This window comes from Asterias rubens, chromosome 3, assembly GCF_902459465.1.
Source record: "Asterias rubens chromosome 3, eAstRub1.3, whole genome shotgun sequence".
Lineage (NCBI taxonomy): Eukaryota > Metazoa > Echinodermata > Asteroidea > Forcipulatida > Asteriidae > Asterias > Asterias rubens.
In genome coordinates this window covers 11,043,230-11,070,557 of record NC_047064.1, presented here as the reverse complement: position 1 = coordinate 11,070,557, position 27,328 = coordinate 11,043,230, and the positions used below count along the sequence as shown (strand labels likewise).

Here is a 27,328-nt window from a genome sequence, read left to right as displayed (position 1 = left end):
AGGCAATGTGTCCCTTTAATATTGTGCTGCTGATAAACTATGTTTGTTCTTGCTTAAAGTCGAGTGATATGTCCTCAAATCACGATTGTTCCCCATTGCCTTTCTGTCCCCCATTGCCTTTCTGTCCCCCATTGCTGACTTGAAATCTGCCGATTTCAGTCCCATGACCATTTTGAGAATGTCAGTGTAAGTTAGTGCAGGTCTACCAGGTTTCCTCCTCCCATGCTTAGGGGTCCACTGAACAATATTTGATACTGGTTCGTCTTTGCTCCTGTAGCAGTAGCAGGCAAAATGCATCCTTCTCTGTCTGATTTTTGTTGATAGCTTGGGTAGGTTCCCATATAGGACTTTGTTGGTCATATGTTAACTCCAGTGGGTGTTATAGGGGCTGTTCTTAATAGCCTTGTGTAGCATCCATTTATCAGCTTTTCCAGTTTTTAGTAAGAGTCCATGCCTCATTGTTCTGTAATTTCATTTAATCTGAAAGTCTCTAAGTTAAATTACCTGATGAACCTGCTAATGGGATATGACAAGAGTGCTGTTTTCCAGGCCACTCCGATCCTTGAGGAGCAATGTTAATATATGTATTTTAACAGCTTGATTGGTTTTAAAGGCCTGTATGCAACTGCACAGGAGGATGCATATACAATCACTTTATATGATGCAAAAACACTGTCAGGAATTTCCTCAAATATTAAGTGCAATAGGAGACTTTGGAATGCTAAGTGGCTGCAGACTTACCAGGTAAACTTCCATTGCACATTTAATCGTGAACAACAGGTTAAGTCTGCTGCCATATAAAAATCCCCATTGGGTACAATTTTTAACAAACATGAAAGACTTCTTTTCAACCTTCAGTCTTGAAAACATATTTACACAGAAGGTACTGAAATGACATGATCCAATTTAAGTTCTCATGCACATAATACCAGTGTATCAGGGCAAACTAACTGTGTTTTCCATGTGCCACATCATTTATCTTTTCTAAGACAGCGACAGTAAGACAGAAATGAGAGAGGTCTATTGTCCAATGGAAGTGGCATTTTCTCATAGTGAGACTTGATTGGAATTCAGTTGGTCTTTCTGCATATTATTGCTTATTGCTCACATTAACTCTCATAAGAAATGTTTTATAATTGCGCATGATTACTCATAAGTCATTACTGATACTTGTTCTACATTCCTCTCCATTATTGCAGGTTGTGGCTTTATTGGCAGAAACTTTGTTCATCATTTAGTCAGCAACAATCTAGCCACCAAGGTGAGTAGTGCCGGGAGGGGGACATGCACAGTGGTCAACCGCCATTAAACATACGTTCATAAATACCTCAGACAGTTTTTATTCTGACTGCCACCCCCTATAACAAAGTAAATTACAGCATAGGGCTCGATGTCTCAGTTGGTATGTCGACCAGAGGTTACAGGTTCAAATCCTGTTTTAGTGTTTCATTTATTCATCCCATTCAGGTTCCCCTGTGGTTTATTACTTCTTGTTCCAATTATTCTAGACCTTTATACTAGAGTGGTTAGATGCCTAGAAGTAGCCCAAACTGAATGAGTGTTGCAATATGTAAGCTACTACTTCATACAAAACCTACTAAGATAAGATTTACTAGTCCAACATATTGAAATTTTGACTTGGATGATAAAGTTTGTGCTTTATTATTAACCAACAGATCCGTGTAGCTGACAAGACCCCACCACAAACTGCATGGCTGAATAAATTACACAAGGTAAAGATACATACAATCTGTCAAATCATGGTTTGGGTGAAATCCCGTAGGCTTCTAGCTGATATATCCACTGGCTTGCGTGTGCCTATAACAATATTCAATTGTTGCACGTTATGGCGGGATCCATTGCGTTTTGTACACTCGAGGGGGCAAACGCCACCGAGGGGGTACAAAACCCATGGACCCCAGTCACAGCATGTTACAATTGTTTTTGTTATAACTTGGTAACATTGTTATTTCACTTCTCAAAGTTCTGTTGTCATCTTCAAACATTTTTACGACGGAGTATGTAGGCCTATAGTTTTAAATAAAAAACATTTCTTCGCTGATCCTTTGAACCCGCGGGTGTTTCAAACACAGCGCTGGAAATCGACCATCGGTGGGAACGATCAAGGTGATGTACACTGGTGTACATGTACATCACTTTTCATGTTACCCGACCCCCGAGCCATGTAACATGCGTCTTTGTGTTATATCACGTGACTGGTTCTCGACCAACAAAACTTCCCAATTAGTTATCGAGGTATAACAATCACATCAGGGTTGTACTGACCAGGGGTGTAAGTAGGGGGTGTGAAACCCCCGCCTACATAATTAGTTGTCAACATTTTGAGCCTTAGTTAGCAAATGAAGCATTAAAGGGACACGTTGCTTTGGATCAAGCAAGTTGGTCTTTGAAAATAGCTTGTAACTGAGTGTTAAGTTATGAAATGCATGGGTGATGTTTTAAAAGTAGAATATAATGATCCACCCAAAATACCTCGAAAATTGCGTGGTGTAATATTTTTAACTCCACAAAATGGAGACCGTGTTAGTTTAAAAAGTAAAAGGAAAACCACGCAATTTTGGGGCATACTTGGGAGTTAATGTTATCGTGTGTTATACATGTACAGTGTAGTGTGCATTTAAGCACATGCAGCGTTGACAAAATCACTCCCAAAATGGGGAGTATGGGACAGAAGCCATGTTTGATAGTGCAAGGTTTTACCAAATATTCACCTATTTTCAGATCTCTTTCAAGCCATGTGACTGTGTGGGATTTTTATTTCCTTGTTATAAGCACCTCATCAATTATTGAATATTGAATTCTCCTTTTTCTTAGAAACACCTTTTCCTGCATTTTATATAAATAAATTGTTACATGTCACAATTTACAGATTAGTTTGATTTTGCACAAATCTGAATCTAAAATGTCTTTTGTTCTTCTAAGCCACTTTTTTTCAAGTTTTGTTGCATACTTTGCCATATCATTATTGATTACACAAGTTTCCTTTAACATCATGTGAAGCTAGACCTGTGAACACTTACATATATTCACATCCTGAGGTAACTCTGGGTCAGTTCTAAAATGTCACTCACACAGTGATTCATAGTAGACTGCTGGAGGCAACTGAGGGTTATATCACCATAGCTAATGTTTGTCATCGTACCATGCTTTATAAGCTTTTCAGTCTCTCCTCCTAGATTCATAGCAGGAAACAGCCACAATATACTCTAAAGTAGTAGTTCCAGCCAATGTTCTATACCTTCTGTCTGGGTAGTAGTGAAAAAGCAGGACAGTTCTTTTCAGAACTGAGAAGTCTCCTGAACATCCGATAAATCTACTCTGGTAGAATAAAGCAAAACAGTTCTCTAAGAACAAACTCTACCTGGCAAGTAGATACACACATGGTGTTACCACAAACCAAATATATATTGATACCTCACCGATGCATTGCCTATCAGTCCTATACCATGCAATCCTATACACAATAGACTCCTTGTACAACTCGCAGTGCACTCACACGCGCCTATCTTTTTCCCAATTTTGGGAGCATGAAATATTTTATTCCCAAACAGATGGAAATTGTAGGCGCATTGTTCCAGTTATTTGATGAGGATTACTTGAGCCTTCATACATTGTGTTTTTTCCAGAACAATTCAATTTTGAGAACTTGGCCAAAGTTAGGGTGAGGGGTGACTCTTTGGCTGAATGTGTTTTATTGTGTAAGGGTTCTATAGAAATCAATAGATCCCTTATAACGATACATACTACCAGGTATGCTGAGGCATGCTTTTAAACACAAAGAACAGCTATCGTCCAATGGGCCTTGGGGATGCAAGGGGTCTATTCTCCCAAATCAACAAATAAGAGCTAATGTTGGGGTTTCAATCATCAAATATCCAAGAGGATTTTTGTCACATTCCTCTTCTTATATTTGATTAATTAATGAGTTTTACATGCCATGTCCAGAGACAAACCAGAAGAATCGTTATACAGTGTGGTATTAATGCTCTCTCTATTCCATGATCCTTTATTTCAATCCTCTAGAAATAAAGCAAGATACAATTATCTTTTGAAAATTAAATTACTTCTTGAATATATAAGAACAAAATTATTATTATAACTTGAGTGTGTTGATCGTGATTGATATGACTGTAAGAACTTAATAGCATAGCAACCTTTGTAATTTGTCATATTAAGTTCTTATTTTATAAAAGATGAAACCGTTTCCTTGGATCAAATTTGGGGAAAGAAATTCACAAGTCTTGTAGTTCAAAACTTTTACTGGACCAGAGAGTTCTTTACGAACAATACCAGAGTTAAAATGAGAGTTTTACTTTTGAGTTAATTTGGGAAAAAGCACTAAGAAAAGATGATCCCATTGTTGTTATGGGTAATACTTCAATACTCCATGGAATCAAAGGATCTTTGTAACCAGTGTTAACTAAAATGCAGTGAGGTGTTATTATTCAAAAACACAAGACCACAGGACTTGTATATTTGGTGTGTGGTAACACCATGTGTGTATCTACTTGCCAGGTAGAGTTGTTCTTAGAGAACTGTCTTGCTTTATTCTACTGCCGCGGAGTAGATAATCAGAGGTTCGGGAGACTTCTCAGTTCTGAAAAGAACTGTCCTGCTTTTTAACTATTACCAGGGCGAATGGTATAGAAAATAGACTGGACTACTACTTTAGCTTATAGGATGGTAATTAACTGTACTGCCGCGGAGTCAGTTCTGAATTGGTCTCAACGTTTCGACTAGCTTGCTCTAGTCATCGTCAGGAGACTGAAACGTTGAGATCAATTCAGAACTGACTCCGCGGCAGTACAGTTAATTACGATCCTATAAGCTAAAGTAGTAGTCCAGTCTGTTTTTTATACCATCCGCCCCGGTAATAGTTTAAAAGCAGGACAGTTCTTTTCAGAACTGAGAAGTCTCCCGAACCTCCGATTATCTACTCCGCGGCAGTAGAATAAAGCAAGACAGTTCTCTAAGAACAACTCTACCTGGCAAGTAGATACACACATGGTGTTACCGCAAACCAAATATACTATACATTGATTCCTCACCATGCAATGCCTCAAATCCTATACCACAGGACTTGTCAGGTTATAAGTTTACTGGCCTAACAATAAAATCATTGGCGTCTGCCATTTCGTGCCTTGATTTCAAAATGAGGTAATTCTGTAGATTTGAGGGTTATTGGTACATTTTGCAGACTTGACTTTATTGACTATAGGCCTTTTTAGACTACCTCCGTTTCGAACCGCGTTGAAACCTACCTGGGTCCTCTCCGGTTCATCCTCGCTTAGCCTCTTCGACAGGGATCAGAGATAAGCAACATTCACTCTGGTCTTTACGTGAACTGGCTAATGGTGAATTGAAAACTGCAATTTCGATCCGGATTGAGATTTTAAACCCTGGTCCCTGCCAGGGTTGATTTCAATCCGGCTAGAGCATGCTACCCGGATCTGAGGCGGATTGGATTTTTTAACAGTGTGAAACAGGTTGAACAAAATCTCCGGTTGGGAACCGGTTCTGACCTTGAGATTTTGGACAATGTGAAAAGGCCTGATTTGAAACTAAGGTGAGTGCTATCTACTAATGACTCGATGGGTGTCCATTTGTTATTGCTACAGGAATCATTTGCTAAAGTTGAATTTGTCTCTGCTAACCTCATCAATACAGGTTTGTTCTTGACACTGTACTGGACTTTGTGCTTAAAGGGACATGTTGCCTTGGATTAGTCGAGTTGGTCCACAAAAAGCGTTTGATATCGATATGGTTGTGTTTTAAAATTACAATATAATGATTCACACAAACATGCCTTGAAAGTGCGTGGTTTTCCTTTTACTTTGCTAACTCACACAGTCAGCCATTTTATTGAGTCAAAAATCCCTTTCTAACCTATTCATTGTATAAAAAACAGTTTCAAACGCTTATCATAGACCAACTTGCCCGATCCTAGGCAACGAGTCCCTTTGAAGTTGTTTCCCATATTTCTTTCTGCGTGCAAATAAAACTTTTCATGTATACAGGCTTTCAACTTCCTTATGGAAAAAAAAGGCAAATTCATTGCAACTCCTCCTATGTTTCAGGGTAATTTTAAAGGAAATCCAACTCAAACCAATGTTACAAATTTAGAGGCCAATGTCCGCAATCTTTGTTTTCAATGGGATCTTACATTAAATGTAACACTGGACTGATTGAAATTTTACCCATACCTTGTCAAAAAAAACCCACAAAAACAATGTTATAGTAAAAACAGCAAAAATGTGTGAAAATCTAATAAGGTGAAAGGAATCTCAATTTTATTATAAACTTTTAGTTTCAATGAAAAAAAAAACCAAAACAAGAGTGGTTTGCATAAAAATTATGTTTTGTTGCAGAAAGAATGCAAGATTTATTACCAGTGCTGTGAAAGATCCTCAATAAGTCCAAAGATAATATTTTATGAAGTTTAGGGCTTGTACATATGTATGTCTCGCACTGTCACTGGCAATTTTGTTATTAATTGTATGAAGACTAAAAGAAAGAAAAAGCGGTGCCCACTGCTGTTTGTCATATATTGTGCAAGATAACTTTTAAAAAGTCCACATATGGATGTACGATGTCATTTGAAAGTTTATCGACATAATAATTTTTGTGTTAAAAAATGAAATTGCCAGTTGTTTTCTGCAAAATACATGTAGCATGAGCATTGGGTCATTTGTGTGCATGTTCTTCTGCCTTTCGTTAATTGCAACTAGTGACAGTGGTGTATCAAACTTCATTTCTTTAAAAAAGTTTTGTTTTATGCTGAAAAGACTCTTTTTTTCACCATCGACCCTTTGCAAAAATGTTTGGGCTCAAAAACTGGTGATATGCTGCTGCCACAACCCTGGATATGCCACTTTACAGAAGCTAATGTTTCTTTATTGCAGAACTTTACATGTTGCTTGGTGTTGATCATGTGACTTTTCTTTGGACCCCAGCTTGCTTGATGGGTATCATTTGTACTGTCCCAATGTGTGTTTGTATTAATAGACCACGCAAGTCTTGTGTGTATTTTTGGAAACTTTTGGTTCCCACATACATTGCTTTCATATGTGAAGGAAACAAAATTGCACTCGCTAATTGTTCAATAAGCTTGTATAGTCTATTGCGGATTGCAGCCTGAGCTAAATCATGCATTGCATAGTGTTAAAGGCACTGGACACTATTTGTAATTACTCAAAATAATTATTAGCATAAAACCTTACTTGGTAAACGAGTAATGGGGAGAGGTTGATGGTATCAAACATTGTGAGAATTGGCTCCCTCTGAAGTGCCATATGTTTCGAGAAAGAAGTAATTTTCAAAGAATTTGATTTCAAGACCTCAAGTTTAGAACTTGAGGTCTCAAAATCAACCATCTAAACGCACACAACTTCGTGTGACAAGGGTGTTTTTTCTTTCATTATTATCTCGCAAGTTCGATGACCGATTGAGCTAAAATTTTCACAGGTTTGTTATTTTATGCTTATGTTGAGATACACCAACTGTGAAGGCTAGTCTTTGACCACTACCAATAGTGTCCACTGCCTTTAAAGCACTGGACACTATTGGTAATCACTGTTAGCTTAAAAACTTACTTGTTAACAATCAATGGAGAGCTGTTGATAGTATAGAAACATTGTGAGAAAATTGTGAAGTAACAAAGTTTTCGAGAAAGAAGTAATTTTCCACTAAAACATTTGAATTTGATTTCGAGACCTCAGAATTTGCTTTTGACGTCTCAAAATAAAGCATCTGAAAGCACACAACTTTGTTTGACAAGGGTGTTTTTTCTTCCATTATTTTCTCACAACTTCAATGTCCAATTGATTGAGTTCAATTTTTCACAGGTTCGTTATTTTGTGCATATGTTGAGATACGCCAAGTGAGAAGACTGGTCTTTGACAATTGCTAAAGTTGTCCAGTGTCTTTAAGAACTTTCTGTTTGTATTCCTGTTGCATGACAAGTGGTCTTTGTTTGCATGAGTGTTAGTTGTAATGTGACTATTTTCATAATTGCTGCAAGAATGCCCATTGATGCTTTTGTAAAGAATGAATATATGTGGCAAGTCCCTCATGGGAAGTTGCATATATTGTTACGTTTTGTCTAAAATTGCTTGGTGTAAAGTTCAGTTTTTACTTAGTATTCATGTCCTGGCTTTGTCTAAACTTGTTGCTATGTTCCGCTTCAGTTACAGCATATTATTAATCAGCCGTGCAGGTAGGCTTTTCCTTTCTCAGTGCAAGTCCATGCAGGAAATTGTGTACTTTTAAAGAGGCAAAATGAACACAAATTACAAAAGTATTGTTTGAAAAAGTTGCAAATTAAATCTTCACTACGAAAAAAACCCATCAACTTTTGTATGATTATAAAAATGTCGTCAGATCAAATTAATACATTAAATCCTTGTAGATACAAGTGATTTAAAATTGTTGATATAATTCAGGGATTCTTGAAAATCAGCAGACATTACTATCAGGCAAACGAACAAAAACAAACCAACAAACGTCTGCAGCCAACTTGCATTGACATGTACCTAGGTTAAACAGTGGTTTTCCTGATCATTGTACTTTAATGCTTGCAAAATTCAATTCAATGCAATGCAATTTCAATTGAATTTGTTATAAATGTCATTATTATTGTTCATGGTTTATTAAAACATTCAATTTGGTTGCCACAAGCAGAATTACATTGAATTTACAAAAATTTACAGTAAAAACATTTTTTAGAGAGTAAAATTGGAGCAGTGTATTTTCCCGAGGAAGCGCCTAGGATTACCTCTAGAGTCGTAGTAAAATCCTAACTCTCGAAGCTGTCAATAATTGTACTAGTTTCAAACAAACTTCACAACTGCTGGTGATAATAATAATGATCCACTGAAACCTTACAAGGAAAGTACGCCCAGTTGAGAGAAATGTTTGTATGGCGTGTTTGCATTGTATCTGTCAAGTAGTTTGATGCACATGTAATACAGAACCCTCGGCACTTTCAGTCATTAAAGACTCTGGACACTATTTGAAATTGTAAAAGACTAGTCTTCACAGTTGGTGTATCCCAACATATGCTTAAAGTCACCTGAAAGTGGTGTTTTGTCAAAATAAAACTTTTGCCACTAAAATATGTGTTTTGATGAGTGGAATATGAACAAACAATTAACTAAGGTAAAAAAAAATTTGTTTCCATGTTATTTACAAATTTGAAAATAAGCCCGACCCGAGAGGGCGCTGCTCGTGACGTCAATCGAGGCGCGATATTTGAAGAAAAAGTGCTGCACAGCGCTGAAAAAGACGTCGGACCGGTCCACTAGGCACTATTGCTCTTGTGAGTCTGACCAGCCATGCAGACTGACTCCATCGTTAGTTGTTTTGTTGCATCCAGCAGCAATACAAATGCAAGAAAACAACTTTTTCGAAACGTACAAACTCAATTACTTGGACTTGCATGTACTTTGCACGTGTGTTTACTATACGCATCAAGGCAAAGTCTGCCTCGATTGATGTCACAAAAGGGGTAGGGGGAGTCAACCCCCAAACAACTCAACTATTTTTTCAACATATAAATCGTGACAAACAATTACTAAAAAAATTGGTTTATTGTTACTAAACATATACTCTTATGTTTGAACAAATAAAAATTCTATTTCCAGGTGGCTTTAAAATAACAAACCTGTGAAAATTTGGTCTATATCTGTCGTCGAAGTTGCGAGGTATTAATGAAAGAAAAAAACACCCTTGTCACACCATGGTCACACGAAGTTGTGTGCTCTCAGATGCTTGATTTCGAGACCTCTAATTTTAAATCTGAGGTCTCGAAATTCGTGGAAAATTACTTCATTCTCAAAAACTACGTATGTTTCATACCATCGACAGCCCCCCATTACCTGTAATCAAGAAGAGTTTTATGATAATGATTTTGAGTAATTACCAATAGTGTGTCCCAGTCTTTATGCAAAACATGCAATATTACTAACAGCTAGATTTCAAAACTAATATCCAAAGTGCAGTTGGTGTCAACTTGGTACCTGTTGGTAAGTTATTAATTTACCCAGGGAGTTTTGGTTCAAGTGTCTGCATTTGAGGTGTGGAAGTTTCCAATGTGTAATGTCCCAATTTTTATTTAAAATTCAATCTGGGTATTTTGATGGGGGTTGAGAAAGTTACAAGCTTTCATTTGAAAAAGTCCGCCAATTATTAGTAGCAGTGAAATAAAGTGCTCAAAATAAAGTAGTTTTTGTCGGGATCTGGACAATATATCACGTGACCAGTTCTTATGTGTTTTTAAATAAGAAACGTTTGAATTTTTGTCATGGTTCCTGACCATTAAAACTAAAAGTTTAACTTTTTTTCGTTAGAGCAGGTGATACTCTTTGAAATACCATTCACTCCAAAAAATCTATTGTTTAATGTTTGGGGCAAAAAATCTGACATAGCATCTTTAAGTTGTACATGTAGAGGCTGATTTACAGTGTAGTTGATTTATGTGAAATGGGAGAGTAACTATTAGACTTGCAACTCTAGTATAACATGAGTCATATTGAACATGACTAATCCACCACAATAATTGATACATGACGTGCACTGTGAATTAATAAACAAAAGCTTAAGATGCTAGGTCTGATTTTAGCAAATTTTATCCCAAAATTGTTACAAAAATGTTAGTTTCATGTGTTTACTTTTTTAGAAAAAAAAAGTTAAAACCTTTTTATTAAAGGTATTGCATGGAAAACTTGTGAATGTTTTTTTTTTTTTGAAACCCTTCAGTTGTACACAAACATTTGTTGCATCCTACATGTATTTTGTACAATGTCTGGAATGGCACATCTGAAAGTTCATACTCGTGTTTTGTTTTGAAACAGCACATTGGTCATAATGTATTCTTAATATTATTTGACAATTACCAAGTATCTTTATGGTGAGTCTTGCCAGACAATGACTTCATCACAACAAAATGGAGTAGTCATTAGTGGTGATGCATTCTCGTTTTAGGAGATTTTAGTTTGTCATATAAGATATAACAAAGATTTGCTATACATTTAGGCAAGTTCTTAGAATGGTGTACAACTACATCCGAACAGATGTGAATGCACTTTTTACTTGACCCTAAGTGAAATCAAAGCATTGGCCATGGTACTGCATGATGGCCAACATACGGTAAGATGAAGATCTTTGTTCACTTGAATACACTAGATTAATAATTATGAACCAATGTTTGTTTGTTTGTTTGTTTGTTTGTTTGTTTCAGGTTCTGTATCTAAAGTGTTTGACGATAATGGAAGTTCCTTTGATGTTGTTGTCAACCTCGCTGCTCAGACCAAGTATGGATGCACAGATGAGGTCAGATTGAGGAGTTAATCACATCATATTGACCTTTAGGGTGTGGCCAATTTGGTCATTTGACCAGGCTCTAATTGTATAAAGCTGCTAAGCAGAAAATTCTGCTTAGATTTTGTTGCTAAACAAAAAATTGGTGGAGCACCAGTTGCAACAATGTAAGCCTGATGTAAATGTGGCTGGTAACCTTTATCTGTTACGCACCACTTTTCTGTGCTTAGCTATTTTTTGTGCTTACAACAGGCTTTATAAAACTGGGCCCTATATACAAAGTCCTACTTTGAAACTACGCATTGACCCGTTTGGCACCAGTACCAGCTTAGGTTCCTGCTTATAGTGTCTGTCGGATATTTTGAAAAGGTTCACTATCGGTGCAATTAAGGCTTCAAACAATAAGCAGACTGAGCTTAAGCCCAAGCTAAAGCTGGGTTTGTAAAAGGTATACTAGTATTCTCATGTGGTAATAAATTGGTGGTACATGGATGGCTGTACCATAGTTAAGCTCCACACTCTAAAGTATTATTGAAAAAGTGAAGAAATGTACTTAATTGGTTCTTTATTGGTGTAAAGATGGTGGAACATTTTGTTTCGAGGGATTGGGTCTTTGGGTTCCCATGCCTCGTCCCACGAGGCGAAACAAAATATGTACCTAATGAAGTATGTGTGTACAGGATGCACGTATAAAACTCAGATTTTTAGAAGCATGTCAGCATTTAACTTCTTGCTTTGAATGAATGCTTCCTAAAATGTTTTATCATCTCACTATTCAAGCAGTTCAAAGATTTGTTGACTTTATTGGTACAGAATTGATCCTAACCTTCCTTTGTTCGATTTGCTTTAAATGTAAGGCTGCCTGGGCACATGGTACAGTCATCTTATGCACACATAGATCCTCTATTACTGCACAATCCATGAGTACACAAAGAGTTCATGTACTGGTTTCCCATATGGTGGCTGCATTATGCAGACAGTGTGCTTTATTCATGCATAGAGCTATAACAGCTGTGTGCCAAATTCTGTCACTTTTGCTGAATATCAGTGAACTTCTTTGTGCACAGCCACGATCATGGTTACATATGTTTGAGTCCATTTTGGTGTTTTTGTATAAACAACAGCTTGAAAACAACTAATAAAGCTGTTATTTCGATGTTATTTATATATCAACTGACAGTTCTTCACCAGGAAAACCCGATCGGTTTTGGCATTTGCGAGGATCAGAATGCGTGAAATTGGCCCCAGGTGTTACTCAGCCAGCCAATCAGCTTGCTTTTTATAAATCCCAGCCAGCCAATCAGCTTGCTGTTTATATGACCCAGTTAGCCAATCAGCTTGCTGTTTATATAATCCAGCTAGACAATCAAAACATTGAGTTTTGGTAGTAGGGCCTACTCAAAATGACAGCACTTTTCAAGACTCACTGTTTCCAGAATGTCAAGGGTTGTATTGATAGCATTTGTTGCCTTGTAATACAAGCCCCTCCCCCCCTCTTTACCTAGAAAGTGAAATGGTCTGAGATTTATTGATGTTTTCTGAACAGGTGTATAAAGAAGGAGTACTTACTCTGAGCCTCCACTGTGCAAAGGAAGCTGCAAGGAGAAATGCCAAGAAATACATAGAGGTATCTACAGGTCAGGTGTACACAGCTGATAAGGTGCGTCAGACTGTAAGGCAACACAAATGTTATTTAGCATCCTGCCTTTTGGAAAAGAAGGAGGAAGGTTTTTTTTTCCCAATAAAATGGCCTCCTGACACATTTTAAAAGACAACAGGCTAGGCTTTTTTCCTTCAAAATTTATGTTTCTGTCTGAAGAAAAAGAGAAAGGAGGCGGCCCCTAAAAAGGAAGCGTGTAGGGACACTTCTTTTTTAAGTGGCAAGGTTATGTCTTATCATGTAGTAGTGATTGTATTTTTAACTGTTACTAATTTTGTTGATCTGCAGAGCTGTTAAGCAAAAGTTTCTTACCATTAAAACATTGGAACATAGACCTTTCTATCTGCTATGGCTGCTAAAGCATTGAAAGTACAGTGGTTATCAAATGTTATATGCATGATCGGATGTAGGGTTAAACCAAAATAATGCTTACTAGTGGGACGCGCGGCATCCCGGTAGATGATGAAGCTCCTTTACACAAATGTTTTGAAATGTAATGTGGGTGAGGGTGTTGTACGCCTCTCTTAATATTTATGCATGACGTCATAATTCTACCCCAAAATGATCGGCTATGGCACACGTCTGGCGGGTGGGCGGGCAAGGGGCAATGAGTGAACCAATCCGGAGAACCATCTGTGGAACACTGTCTAATGAGTCACCTGTCAGAAAGCCTTCTAGGAAGTCTGGTAACAACATCGACCATAGTGGTCGACTCACGGTCGCCGCCCAAACTTCCTCCAATCAGATGACTTGTAAGTGGGAGTTTGGGTCGGGTTTTCAACCCGACGTCTGAAACCACACAAACGTGTTGAATTACACACACACAACTGTGTTGATTTCCACAAGGATGCCATAACACTGGACCTTCTAATTTCAATCCAAGATGGCGCAGGTTATGCTTTTAATAGTATAGATAAACAGAAAATATTTGCAAAAAAATTTCTGCTAAGGAGCAATGAGCAGGATACCAGTCACAAATTGTACATGTGACATTGTAGTTTGGCTGGTTACCTTATTCTGGTAAGCATTTTTTCTGTTCTTAGCTACTTTGTGTTCTTTATGTGCTATAATTTAAATTTAGCCCAGGAGTGCAGCGCTCAGCTGTGGCCGGGTGCACCTGTGCTGCTTGTAGATTTTTTTTCATGAGGACTGAAAAAGCACTCTATACATTATCTACCTCTGTGCTGTACAAAAACACAGAATCCTAGATATGAGGGTCCGTTTCCAGGGCAAAACAATTCAGACTCCATAATTCAAAGTTAACCTGTAAGAAGTTACTAATAATAATAGTAATGCAATGTGTATGTGTTGTTATTTAGAAAGCGAGTCATGAAGATTCCAAAACATCACCCTGGACTGGTATAGCTAAATACAAATTGCAAATAGAAGAAGAACTGCCTCGTATTGAAGGGTAAGTGTTTCCAGTCAATGGTCAATGCAGTGCTTTGTCTTGTCTTTTTTTTACTCTGTAAACACTTTGTTGAATGTTTGAATGTTGGCAACCTTTTTGTTGTTTCCTATTCAGATTGAATACATCATTAACAATTTTCACACTAACTTTAAATATTGTTGACATTCTTTCTAAAGTAATTCATTCATTTATAGAATTCATTTGTTTATTGGCTCAAACTATCTAATTGTGACCCTAGTGGCTCTTGGACATCCAAATGCTATTTCTAGTTACACAAATTCTAAGCAAGCAGAACATTCTATTCATTACAGATATACAAACAAAACATTCCTTTCCTATCTGCTTTTTTGCATACAGATTGAATTACATGATTATAAGACCAGCTATTGTGTATGGCATCGGTGATCGGACTGGAGTCAGTAAGTTTGTTTAAAATTCAATGTCTTTTTGTTTCACTTGCAATCCATTAAAACAAAATTGGATCAATTTCAAAGTCAAACCATAATTAGCAGTACAAATGCAAGTTATTTAGTTTTATTTATGGGAATTTTACTGACAGTATACCCTTCAGATTGTGAGTTAATTTTGAAAGGTTAAATTAAATGTAAACTCATTATAACAAAAGGTGTCAGGACACTTCGTACCTTGGACACTTGGTACCTTTTGCAAGGTACGTGTACGAAGTGGCTTTGGACACTTCATACTTTGGACACTTCGTACCTTCTCACAAGACACTTCGTACATTCAGGACAAAAGATTATTGTGTTGATTACCAAGGAGCCATTTTCAGGATTGTGTGATTAAAAGTGTGAGTTGTAGGGGATATGTTTGCAAACTGGGGACAATCAATGGTGAACCGAACATTACAACTAATGACCTGTTACAGCTAATTACCTATTGTCGTCACACCATACCGTAAAAACATCACACCACAAAACATCACAGAGCCATGGGGCATTTCATGACCCATTGTAAGGCTGCTAAAACAGGAACAGCTCCACTCTGTAAACTTACCGTTACCATGCTGTAAACACTATACAAATGTCGGAGGATATAAGTTTAGGTATAGACGCACTGAAGAATTATACCAAGGCCAGTCCTGGTAACTTTCTGCGTGGCAGCAGAAGTAAAAGTCCAATGGGAGCCACATGGCTAAAGATGTCTTATAAGGAAGCAATGTGTATTGTTTGTGGGTAGTGCACATTGTCCTGATATCATTGATAAGTTGTTAATGTGTTGTCTATTTACAGTGCCAAGACTTATTACAGCAGCAGTCTACAGACAGCTTCAGGAAAAGATGAAGGTAATATCAACAACCAATTACTGCAATATTTAAGATTTTAAAATCTATTATATCTTTGCGGTACCCGCTGCCAAAACATTGGATTTGAACTGCCTCTAGCTACCGGGCAACCTCGGTAGTCTAGTTGGTAAGACACTGCTCTAGAATTGCAAGGGTCGTGGGTTTAAATCCCACCAGAGTAATACGCCTTTGATATTTTTTACAGGACTCGGGAGTATTCAGTGCTACATGTAACACAGCGGTGTATGGGTAAAAACCAAAATAAAAAAAAAAAAATTATTGCAATGTTTCCCTCTGCCTGGGTATAATAATAATAATATCAAAGTCTTATATAGGCGCTGAGTATATACAAACTTTCAGAGAGATAGGTTATTGAAGTGATTCTGAGACCCAAGTATGTAGCACGATGCAAGGGTTTACAAGGTGCTACGGCGCATACAGCAGCCTGAGCTAGAAACACCGGGGCGATCCCCTTCTCTTTTCGATAAGTGCACTGGGTTCTTTTAACATGCGTTACACAACACATGGGACCACTGGCCTTACGTCCCATTCGAAGGACGAAGCCCCTAATTTGGGGTGCAGTTGTCCACCCCTGCACTAGCCCGGTGGTACAACTATGCAAATTCCAAAGAAAAACATGGTCAAACCTTGAATTTCAATGTACATTTATTTACCAATGCGTGGTGGAAAAGACATCAGACCCGTATGCTTTGTCTTTGAAAGGGCATGAGCACCAAGGCATTTTCTGCTTGGTAAAGGGCACTCTATGAGGAAATTGTAAATGTCTACTTTAGCATTTCAAGGGCACCAAGACCTGAGACATACAAAAGCACAACAACAAAATTATAAATATCTTTGACAAATTTACGGAATTAAGAAATGAAGAGTGTGTGATATTTTATTAATTTGTGAAGCTTTGCTATTCAGAGATGTGATGTGTTGTAATAATCTTGTGTAAACTGAGCTGAACCTAACTAATAATCTTTGCTTTGGTTCTTCTTTAGTTATTATGGACTCCAGAGTTGAAGATGAACACTATACATGTTGAAGATTTATGCTTGGCAGTGTGGCACTTAATACAATATGGTGAACAGGGTCATGTCTACAATATTGTAGACAAGTCAGATACAAGTAAGTCATATTCTTCTTGTCAGATTTCATTATCCAGTGAAAGTGTTGGTAGAACGAACTTTGGAATTGGGAAGAGTATATTTGTTCCCCCGATCTAGTTTTTAACCATGGGAATAAATATTTTGAATTTCTGATTTTTAAATACCATTATTATTTGTTGAGGATATTGTTATCACAATGGAACCATGACAAAACAAAGTAAAGACAGTAAACTTCATATTATATCTCTCAAAGTGCACAAGGAATTCCTAGAAAACTTGTGGTACTTGTTCACTGTGAATTGACCAAACCATTTGCCCAAAAGCCATGGTCGATATTTGGCCATGGTACATGATGGAATCCCGAACTTAACGATTACAATGTTAAAAAATGGTGGCAGCCTATTGAACAAAAAAGGATGAAGGTCTGGGATTACACAATAAATCCTACAATAAATCCTGCAAAAAGGGAGATCTTGAGCCCAAATTCCAGTATCCTTTGTCCTTGTTTGTACGGGGAGAACCAAGCATGCAGCACTGCGCACATTACACAATAGAATGTCTGTTGCATGTTGACAATGGCACTGTTGTTGATCTTTTTCCCCCCAAAAAACATTGTTTTGGTGTGTCCACCACGGCATCTCATGTATATAACTTTAAATTTCTTTTGGGGGTTTAACAAAGAATTGACTGGAATAGGGTTCGAACCAATGGCCTCTGGATTAACGTGCCGGCGCTCTTCCAACTGAGCTATCTAGCCCTATTATGGCGCAAAATTAACGCAAAATTCATTTACAAAATTTACCCATTCAGTTTCCCTTGTGGTTTATATTGATAACTTTTAATTTCAATGGTCATCCGTTTTTTTCTGGTCGTTAATGTTTTGCATTTAAACTCGTCATCAGATATTAACCAGTTAAAGGCACTGGATACCTGTGGTAATTGCCAAAGACCAGTATTTTCACTAGGTGTATCCCAACATATGGATGCATAAAAAATCAAACCTGTGAAAATTTGAGCTCAATTGGTCATCAAAGTTGCAAGAGAATAATGGAAGAAAATAACACCCTTGTGGCACAGCTTTGCGTTTTTTCAGATGCTTAATAAAAAGCTTCAGCTGAAGTCTTTTGATATTTGAGTGAGAAATTACCTCTTCCTCAAAAACTATTATACTTCAGAGGGCACCGCTTCTCACACTGTTTTATACTGTCAACAGCTCTCCATTACTCGTTACCAAGTAAGTTTTTATACTATTTTGAGTAATAACCAACAGTGTCCAGTGCCTTTTAAGACGCATCATAAGAATAACCTTTGAGTAAACATCAATGAAGTATTATTCATTTCACGTTGTTCCTAACAGCTCAAGGCTCCATGGCTGAATTGGTTTGCAGAATATTTGACATCAAACATGACTACTTTGGAACAGTCATCTCCAACTTTGCACGGGTAAGTTAACAGAATATTGCATGGCATGATGTCTGGTTACAGCTCTTTATCCTAGGAACATCTGAAATATATCTTATAAAATTTCTTGTGCGCCATGTTTGTCAATGATGACACTCCTGGCGCAAAGACAAGAACTCTGCTACAGCATACACAAGGACAACCACATCCCGGAAGCTATGATTTTCTCAAAATGTAGATATAGATAATTAAAAGCTTGCCAAATTAGATGCCCATATTTAGACTCAACTTGTCTCTATTTGTTTTGATTGTAACAGCTGAATATGGCTGAGATTGTAGACGATTCAAATGACAAACATTTTGAGCCATGGACTGAAGCGTGTAATCGAGATGGTTTGCAGTATACCCCATTGAGCCCCTATCTGCACCAGGTATGTACAATAATACTAAATATTTGTTTTTTACATAACGCTTTATATACACCATTTCTCAAAGCGCTTCCAACATTATTACCCTGATCACTGGGCCATTTCGTTCCTTAAACCATCTTAGCTCCCTGGGGAGTATACAGCCTGTGCTACCAAATATGTAGCGCACTAAGCTATTAAAATCAAACACAAGAACCATCTCTGCCCTCACAGTTACCCATTTACCCCTGGGTGCATGGAGAGAAGCAATTATAGTAAAGCGTCTTGCTCAAGGAGTGTCACGACCGGGGTTTGAACCCACACTCACCTAAACAGAAATGCCAGAGCTTGAGTTTGGTTCTCTTAGCCGCTCAGCCACGACACCCCAGGTATAATGAGAAAATAGAATCATCTGCTGCTAACGGGGTTCAATTGCTTGGCTCTGATTTTGCTTACAGATGCAGGGAATTCCACACTTACGTTAAGTTAGCAGGGAATTAGCTTGTTAGCATGTTACTAGGCCATCTTTGCTTACACATCTAGCACAGAACAGAAAAGGAGAATGATAGCGATTATTGCAGATTTCTGGAGGGTTAGCAGAGCCATGAAATTTAGCTCACCAACTAAAAGGGCATGTGCTATAAATACCCCAAAGACCCTTGTACATGTAGTCTTAAAATGTTGGGTCATTAGCATAAAAAAGTGACTGATATCTAAATGTATTTACAATGTTATGATTCTGATGTACTTGATCTACCTAACAGTGATAGGCTCTACTAGCTGTCCGAGACCATTCCATCACAATCATTAAATGACTTGCCCAATCTATAACAATTGGAGACTGAACAAGTGTGAAGACTATTCTGAAGTAATATATATTTGACAAGTGTGAAGACTATTCTGAAGTAATATATACTTGACAAGTGTGAAGACTATTCTGAAGTAATATATATTTGACAAGTGTCAAGACTATTCTGAAGTATGAATATTTGGTTTGCGGTAACACCATGTGTATATCTACTTGCGAGGTAAATTTTTTTCTGAAAAGAACTGTCCTTTTTTAAATTTATAATACATGGGTGGAAGGTTGAAAATCAGCCGGGACTACATGTACTACTTTATCTTAAAGGATCATTATTACCTGCACTACCGCAGAGTGAGTTCTTAAATGGTCTCAACGTTTCGACTAGCATACTCAAGTCATCGTCAGGAGTTTGACGGAAAATCCAAACAATCTACTCTGCGGTAGTAGAATATATAGCAAGTTAGTTCTCAAAAGAACAAATTCTACCTGGCAAGTAGACACACATGTAGTGTTACTGCAAACCTCACCATGCAAAGCCTCAAATCATATATTCTGTAGTAGTAGTAGTCTAGAAGTTACTTTTTATGGTAAAAGTTTATCTTGAGCTCTAAATTGTTGATGACACATAAACACTGTATTGATTTGCTGTACTTTGACCAGGAGCTGTTGTACAACAAACATTTGTACATGGACGGACAGAAACTAGAGACCACTGGCTTCCAATTGACCAAACCACAACTCACTGAGGAATTATTAAGACAGGTACGTGTTAGACTCGAGACTATCACAAGATGGTTATTGTTCAGACTGTGTTCCTATGGTTGCGAATCAAATTGGTAGTTTAACTGGCCAGCTTCTTCCCAGGTAAACTAACCTCGTCAAACTAACTAAACCAAAAAGTCCATTGCTCCCAGGTAAACTAACCTCGTCAAACTAACTAAACCAAAAAGTCCATTGCTCCCAGGTAAACTAACCTCGTCAAACTAACTAAACCAAAAAGTCCATTGCTCCCAGGTAAACTAACCTCGTCAAACTAACTAAACCAAAAGTCCATTGCTCCCAGGTAAACTCACCTTGTCAAACTAACTAAACCAAAAAGTCCATTGCTCCCAGGTAAACTAACCTCGTCAAACTAACTAAACCAAAAAGTCCATTGCTCCCAGGTAAACTCACCTTGTCAAACTAACTAAACCAAAAAGTCCATTGCTCCCAGGTAAACTAACCTCGTCAAACTAACTAAACCAAAAAGTCCATTGCTCCCAGGTAAACTAACCTCGTCAAACTAACTAAACCAAAAGTCCATTGCTCCCAGGTAAACTAACCTCGTCAAACTAACTAAACCAAAAAGTCCATTGCTCCCAGGTAAACTAACCTCGTCAAACTAACTAAACCAAAAGTCCATTGCTCCCAGGTAAACTCACCTTGTCAAACTAACTAAACCAAAAGTCCATTGCTCCCAGGTAAACTCACCTTGTCAAACTAACTAAACCAAAAAGTCCATTGCTCCCAGGTAAACTAACCTCGTCAAACTAACTAAACCAAAAGTCCATTGCTCCCAGGTAAACTCACCTTGTCAAACTAACTAAACCAAAAGTCCATTGCTCCCAGGTAAACTAACCTCGTCAAACTAACTAAACCAAAAGTCCATTGCTCCCAGGTAAACTCACCTTGTCAAACTAACTAAACCAAAAAGTCCATTGCTCCCAGGTAAACTAACCTCGTCAAACTAACTAAACCAAAAGTCCATTGCTCCCAGGTAAACTCACCTTGTCAAACTAACTAAACCAAAAAGTCCATTGCTCCCAGGTAAACTAACCTTGTCAAACTAACTAAACCAAAAAGTCCATTGCTCCCAGGTAAACTCACCTCGTCAAACTAACTAAACCAAAAAGTCCATTGCTCCCAGGTAAACTAACCTCGTCAAACTAACTAAACCAAAAGTCCATTGCTCCCAGGTAAACTCACCTTGTCAAACTAACTAAACCAAAAAGTCCATTGCTCCCAGGTAAACTAACCTCGTCAAACTAACTAAACCAAAAAGTCCATTGCTCCCAGGTAAACTAACCTCGTCAAACTAACTAAACCAAAAAGTCCATTGCTCCCAGGTAAACTCACCTTGTCAAACTAACTAAACCAAAAAGTCCATTGCTCCCAGGTAAACTAACCTCGTCAAACTAACTAAACCAAAAAGTCCATTGCTCCCAGGTAAACTAACCTCGTCAAACTAACTAAACCAAAAAGTCCATTGCTCCCAGGTAAACTAACCTCGTCAAACTAACTAAACCAAAAAGTCCATTGCTCCCAGGTAAACTAACCTCGTCAAACTAACTAAACCAAAAAGTCCATTGCTCCCAGGTAAACTAACCTCGTCAAACTAACTAAACCAAAAAGTCCATTGCTCCCAGGTAAACTCACCTTGTCAAACTAACTAAACCAAAAAGTCCATTGCTCCCAGGTAAACTAACCTCGTCAAACTAACTAAACCAAAAAGTCCATTGCTCCCAGGTAAACTAACCTCGTCAAACTAACTAAACCAAAAAGTCCATTGCTCCCAGGTAAACTAACCTCGTCAAACTAACTAAACCAAAAAGTCCATTGCTCCCAGGTAAACTAACCTCGTCAAACTAACTAAACCAAAAAGTCCATTGCTCCCAGGTAAACTCACCTTGTCAAACTAACTAAACCAAAAGTCCATTGCTCCCAGGTAAACTAACCTCGTCAAACTAACTAAACCAAAAAGTCCATTGCTCCCAGGTAAACTCACCTTGTCAAACTAACTAAACCAAAAAGTCCATTGCTCCCAGGTAAACTCACCTTGTCAAACTAACTAAACCAAAAGTCCATTGCTCCCAGGTAAACTAACCTCGTCAAACTAACTAAACCAAAAAGTCCATTGCTCCCAGGTAAACTAACCTCGTCAAACTAACTAAACCAAAAAGTCCATTGCTCCCAGGTAAACTAACCTCGTCAAACTAACTAAACCAAAAAGTCCATTGCTCCCAGGTAAACTAACCTCGTCAAACTAACTAAACCAAAAAGTCCATTGCTCCCAGGTAAACTCACCTTGTCAAACTAACTAAACCAAAAAGTCCATTGCTCCCAGGTAAACTAACCTCGTCAAACTAACTAAACCAAAAAGTCCATTGCTCCCAGGTAAACTAACCTCGTCAAACTAACTAAACCAAAAAGTCCATTGCTCCCAGGTAAACTAACCTCGTCAAACTAACTAAACCAAAAAGTCCATTGCTCCAGGTAAACTAACCCGTCAAACTAACTAAACCAAAAAGTCCATTGCTCCCAGGTAAACTAACCTCGTCAAACTAACTAAACCAAAAAGTCCATTGCTCCCAGGTAAACTAACCTCGTCAAACTAACTAAACCAAAAAAGTCCATTGCTCCCAGGTAAACTAACCTCGTCAAACTAACTAAACCAAAAAGTCCATTGCTCCCAGGTAAACTAACCTCGTCAAACTAACTAAACCAAAAAGTCCATTGCTCCCAGGTAAACTAACCTTGTCAAACTAACTAAACCAAAAAGTCCATTGCTCCCAGGTAAACTAACCTCGTCAAACTAACTAAACCAAAAAGTCCATTGCTCCCAGGTAAACTAACCTCGTCAAACTAACTAAACCAAAAAGTCCATTGCTCCCAGGTAAACTAACCTCGTCAAACTAACTAAACCAAAAAGTCCATTGCTCCCAGGTAAACTAACCTCGTCAAACTAACTAAACCAAAAAGTCCATTGCTCCCAGGTAAACTAACCTCGTCAAACTAACTAAACCAAAAAGTCCATTGCTCCCAGGTAAACTAACCTCGTCAAACTAACTAAACCAAAAAGTCCATTGCTCCCAGGTAAACTCACCTTGTCAAACTAACTAAACCAAAAAGTCCATTGCTCCCAGGTAAACTAACCTCGTCAAACTAACTAAACCAAAAAGTCCATTGCTCCCAGGTAAACTCACCTTGTCAAACTAACTAAACCAAAAAGTCCATTGCTCCCAGGTAAATTAACCTCGTCAAACTAACTAAACCAAAAAGTCCATTGCTCCCAGGTAAACTAACCTCGTCAAACTAACTAAACCAAAAAGTCCATTGCCGATGCATCGTCCTGGTAAAACTGGTCAGTAAAATTGAACGTCTGGTTCGCTGCAAGTCATGATCACATGCACTCGGAAGTGAACTACGACATGCATATACACTGGTGATGTTCAACTCAGAAATTGTGTCCCTTTGCTTGCGTTATTTTCTTACTTATTGATGTGCTTTTCTTCAACCATTTTTTACAGGTAAGGTCATGTATTTTGTCACATCTGGTTAAAGGTCACTGGTGTGATACCCTCATTTGTCAGTTTGTTTAAAGGCAGTGGACACTATTGGTAATTACTCAAAAGAATTATTAGCATAAAACCTTTCTTGGGGACGAGTAATGGGGAGAGGTTGATGGTATAAAACATCGTGAGAAACGGCTCCCTCTGAAGTGCCATAGTTTTCGAGAAAGAAGTGATTTTCAACGAATTTGATTTCGAGACCTCAGATTTAGAACTTGAGGTCTCGAAATCAACCATCTAAACGCACACAACTTCGTGTGACAAGGGTGTTTTTTTCTTTCATTATTATCTCGCAAGTTCGATGGCCGATTGAGCTCAAATTTTCACAGGTTTGTTATTTTATGCATATGTTGAGATACACCAACTGTGAAGGCTAGTCTTTGACAATTACCAATAGTGTCCATTGCCTTTAACTATTGTCTCAGTTTGATTACCATGTCAAATAATCCAAGTGCAAACCATGGTCAGATTTACCCATTGGAATGTTACCTACATGTATGTTCTTGGTTTTACTCCAATGCGAACTGGAAGTTAATAATGACAAGTCCCCTCGATTCACTATGCAAATAAATCTACTTCGCAGGATTAGAAAATAAAGCAATACAAGTTCTAAAGAGAATGATCTAACCTCACCTGTAACTCATCTTTCTTGTCTTGAGAAAATTCTCCATACACTTCAAACCAAATGTTCATAGATACCTCACCATGCAATGGCTCAGATCCTGAATACAAATAGTATTGTGAGTGACCTGTTGTACCATTCAAGGCTGTCAATGTTTCTTTTATTATTTCTGCTACAGATGCTGGATGACTATGTAAGCATGGGTCTGTTTCCTAAATCTCTGGCACCATCTCTAAGGTAATATCAGTAGATCTGCTTGGATGATGAGGCAAGGAGCCAGGGGGTGCTATGTGGTTATGATAATTCCTGCTAATATACATGTATGTATACACATTGATCTCTATTATACTTGCTGGAATACAGGGTGATGTATGTACATTATTCAAACTACATAGGGCGATTGTTGTAAAAGACCCAGAGCCGTATATTGGGAGACTTACAACAATTTGTGATTAGAAGCCATTTTCTTCCCCAAGAAATGCATGGGAGAATACGGGGTGCCAGACTATTCTGCCCATTGGGTTGTGCTGCATTTAGAGACAACATAGCATCCAGCAACCACATGACCAAAGAAAACTGGTCCCTCCATGTTGCAACTTCTCTTAATAGACCTTATGCATTGACGTCATCCAGCCGCCATCTTAGAGGAAAAACGGTGATTAAACAACCGAGACGCACAGATTTGTACGCGCGGCGCACAGTATTTGCCAATGAACAACCTCCTTTTGACCTCTAGGTGAGGGCGCCCTACGGAAATGATGACGTCATGTGCATAAGGTCTATACACAGCCGCTCCGGAAAGACCAAAGGGTTGTTTTTGTGCTAGATTGACCTTTTGTCTTTTTGGGTTGGGTAAAAAAATTGCATGTTCATTTTTTAGGTTTTTTTTACATTGTTTAGTCAAAGATTAAATTTAATTATATGGTTTTGAGTTTAATACCGTGTGATGTTATGATAGGAAATCTAATCTAGATGATATTGGCCCAATTTCATAGAACTGCTTTTCAAACAAAATTGTAAACAGCATTTTTTTGCTAAGCACAACTATTAAGCAGGATACCAGTTACATTTTGTACATCATTCTGGTAAGCACAATCTTGCTGTGCTTAGCCACTTTTTAAGCAGCTCGATGAAATTGGGCCATGTTGTCAGCAATTTGGAGGCATGAAAACACGTCAATAACTGAGTCATGTTATCAATACTTAACATCATTGTTAAGGCTTGTCTTTTGTCAAGAATTGTTTTCATAGATCTTTTGTTATCGATGATCCAAGACATTATGAAATTGTGACTCCTATATAAGAGAGATCACTGTTGTATATGACTGAACCCTATGGCTGTAGAAAGATGAAGGGTCGTTGTTTTGCTTTTTCAATGTAATGTGAATGTTAAACAGAACAAAAGTGGCTTACATGTATATAGTTACACTGGTGATTGATGCCTTTTATGTAAGTTTTTCTTTTTACTGTCTATGCCTATGGTGATTTTAATTGTAGCAAAGATTTGCTGATTTTTATTTTCTAGTTTTGAAAATGGTCAAGGACTGGTGAAAGATCAAGATTTCAATGGAGGCTCATCACAGTGAAAATGTGCAACTGTTGTTATAACTAGCTTTTATTCCAATTGTTTGGGGTCTGTGTATGGAGAGATGACTGACTTCCTCAAAATGAAAACATGCTCTTCCATTACTGATACATTATTGGCGACTAGAATTTTTGTTTTGTCATCTTGAAAGCCATCTTCAGAATGATTCGCACCCAAAACAGGCCTACTTCTAGTTACCTAACTAACCCTACATTGCAAAGGAAAACAAAGTTGTTAATGCTTTGTTTGTCATGCCTGACAACGAAGACCCTGCTGAATTTTAAACTAATCTATGTTTTGTTTGAATATGAAAAGCAATGTGCTGTTTTCTGGTGAGTGTATACATGATGCTTAACAAAAAAATACACTTTTGAAATGGCTGTCCAATAAAAAACATGATTCTGGGGGAAGAGGTTTATACGTATGGATTGCTTATGGACTCAACTTTAATATGACACCAAAAAAAAGAAAACAAAATAATGCACTATTGGGTGAGCACTGCTCATTTTTGAAAAAGGTATGAAAATTTTGTTGGGCAGTAATTTTGTTGGGCAGTAATTTTGTTGCGCAGTAATTAGCCTTCTAATCTGTGAGAGTTAAGTACTTTGAAGCTTACAAAATTCACTCCAAGATGTCAGCTACTTATTCTTCAGTGAGCAGTGATCACCCAAGCATTAATTATTTTTCAGACTTTTTGGTGTCATATGAAAGTTTAATCCATGAGCTATCCATACATATAAACCTTTTCCCCCAGAATTATGTATTTTTTATTTGGCAGCCATTTCAAAAGTGTATAGTTTTTTTTATAGACACACGGTAATGTTTGGATAAGAAAGAGTCTTTGCAACTTCTGAAAATATGTTTTTTGCTCTGATATTAAGCTATTTGGAATTAATGGATGCAGACATCCTTCAGAAGCTTAGTGAATATGTGGTGTGTAAAGCTGCCAATCATGAGAAAATAATATTTAAAAAAATTGATAATGTGACGGAATATTCCAAAGTTTTAAAATGTTGCCTGCAAGAAAACTAGGTGTGGTGGCATTGCTGTTATGTGTATTTTATGAAAGTCAATGAAATGTTAAAAACACAATTGTGTGCAATATAAAAACAAAAATTAAATTGTCTTAAAAATGTATTCCCGTGATGCTATTGAATGAAATTCAGTTTTCTTTATAATGTTATCAAAAATATAAACAAGCAACTTTAAAAATCATAAAATCACAGGGTTTGACTACCAGTTGGGCAAAATAGTTTACAAGTAACTGGTAACAGAGGGCAAGTCTTAATCTCAGGTTTTCTTTATTAAATTTGTTAGAATCATTTTACTTTCAATTGCAAAATTTTACTGTTAAATTA

General features: G+C 37.6%; 1 protein-coding gene across 1 annotated transcript in view; it reads left to right on the top strand.

The window, feature by feature from the left end:
• The window catches only part of LOC117288518 (trifunctional UDP-glucose 4,6-dehydratase/UDP-4-keto-6-deoxy-D-glucose 3,5-epimerase/UDP-4-keto-L-rhamnose-reductase RHM1-like), a 31,732-nt gene extending 6,707 nt beyond the window's left edge, over window positions 1-25,025 (top strand). The window contains exons 2-14 of the mRNA XM_033769407.1: window positions 1,200-1,261; window positions 1,677-1,733; window positions 5,640-5,688; window positions 11,258-11,349; window positions 12,884-12,997; window positions 14,317-14,408; window positions 14,766-14,827; window positions 15,659-15,711; window positions 16,716-16,842; window positions 18,181-18,266; window positions 18,542-18,655; window positions 20,097-20,198; window positions 24,565-25,025. Coding sequence (XP_033625298.1) covers window positions 1,200-1,261; window positions 1,677-1,733; window positions 5,640-5,688; window positions 11,258-11,349; window positions 12,884-12,997; window positions 14,317-14,408; window positions 14,766-14,827; window positions 15,659-15,711; window positions 16,716-16,842; window positions 18,181-18,266; window positions 18,542-18,655; window positions 20,097-20,198; window positions 24,565-24,627 — 1,073 coding nt within the window. The 3' untranslated portion in view covers window positions 24,628-25,025. The remainder of the gene's footprint in view (window positions 1-1,199; window positions 1,262-1,676; window positions 1,734-5,639; window positions 5,689-11,257; window positions 11,350-12,883; window positions 12,998-14,316; window positions 14,409-14,765; window positions 14,828-15,658; window positions 15,712-16,715; window positions 16,843-18,180; window positions 18,267-18,541; window positions 18,656-20,096; window positions 20,199-24,564) is intronic.
• The last annotated feature ends 2,303 nt before the right edge of the window (window positions 25,026-27,328 follow it).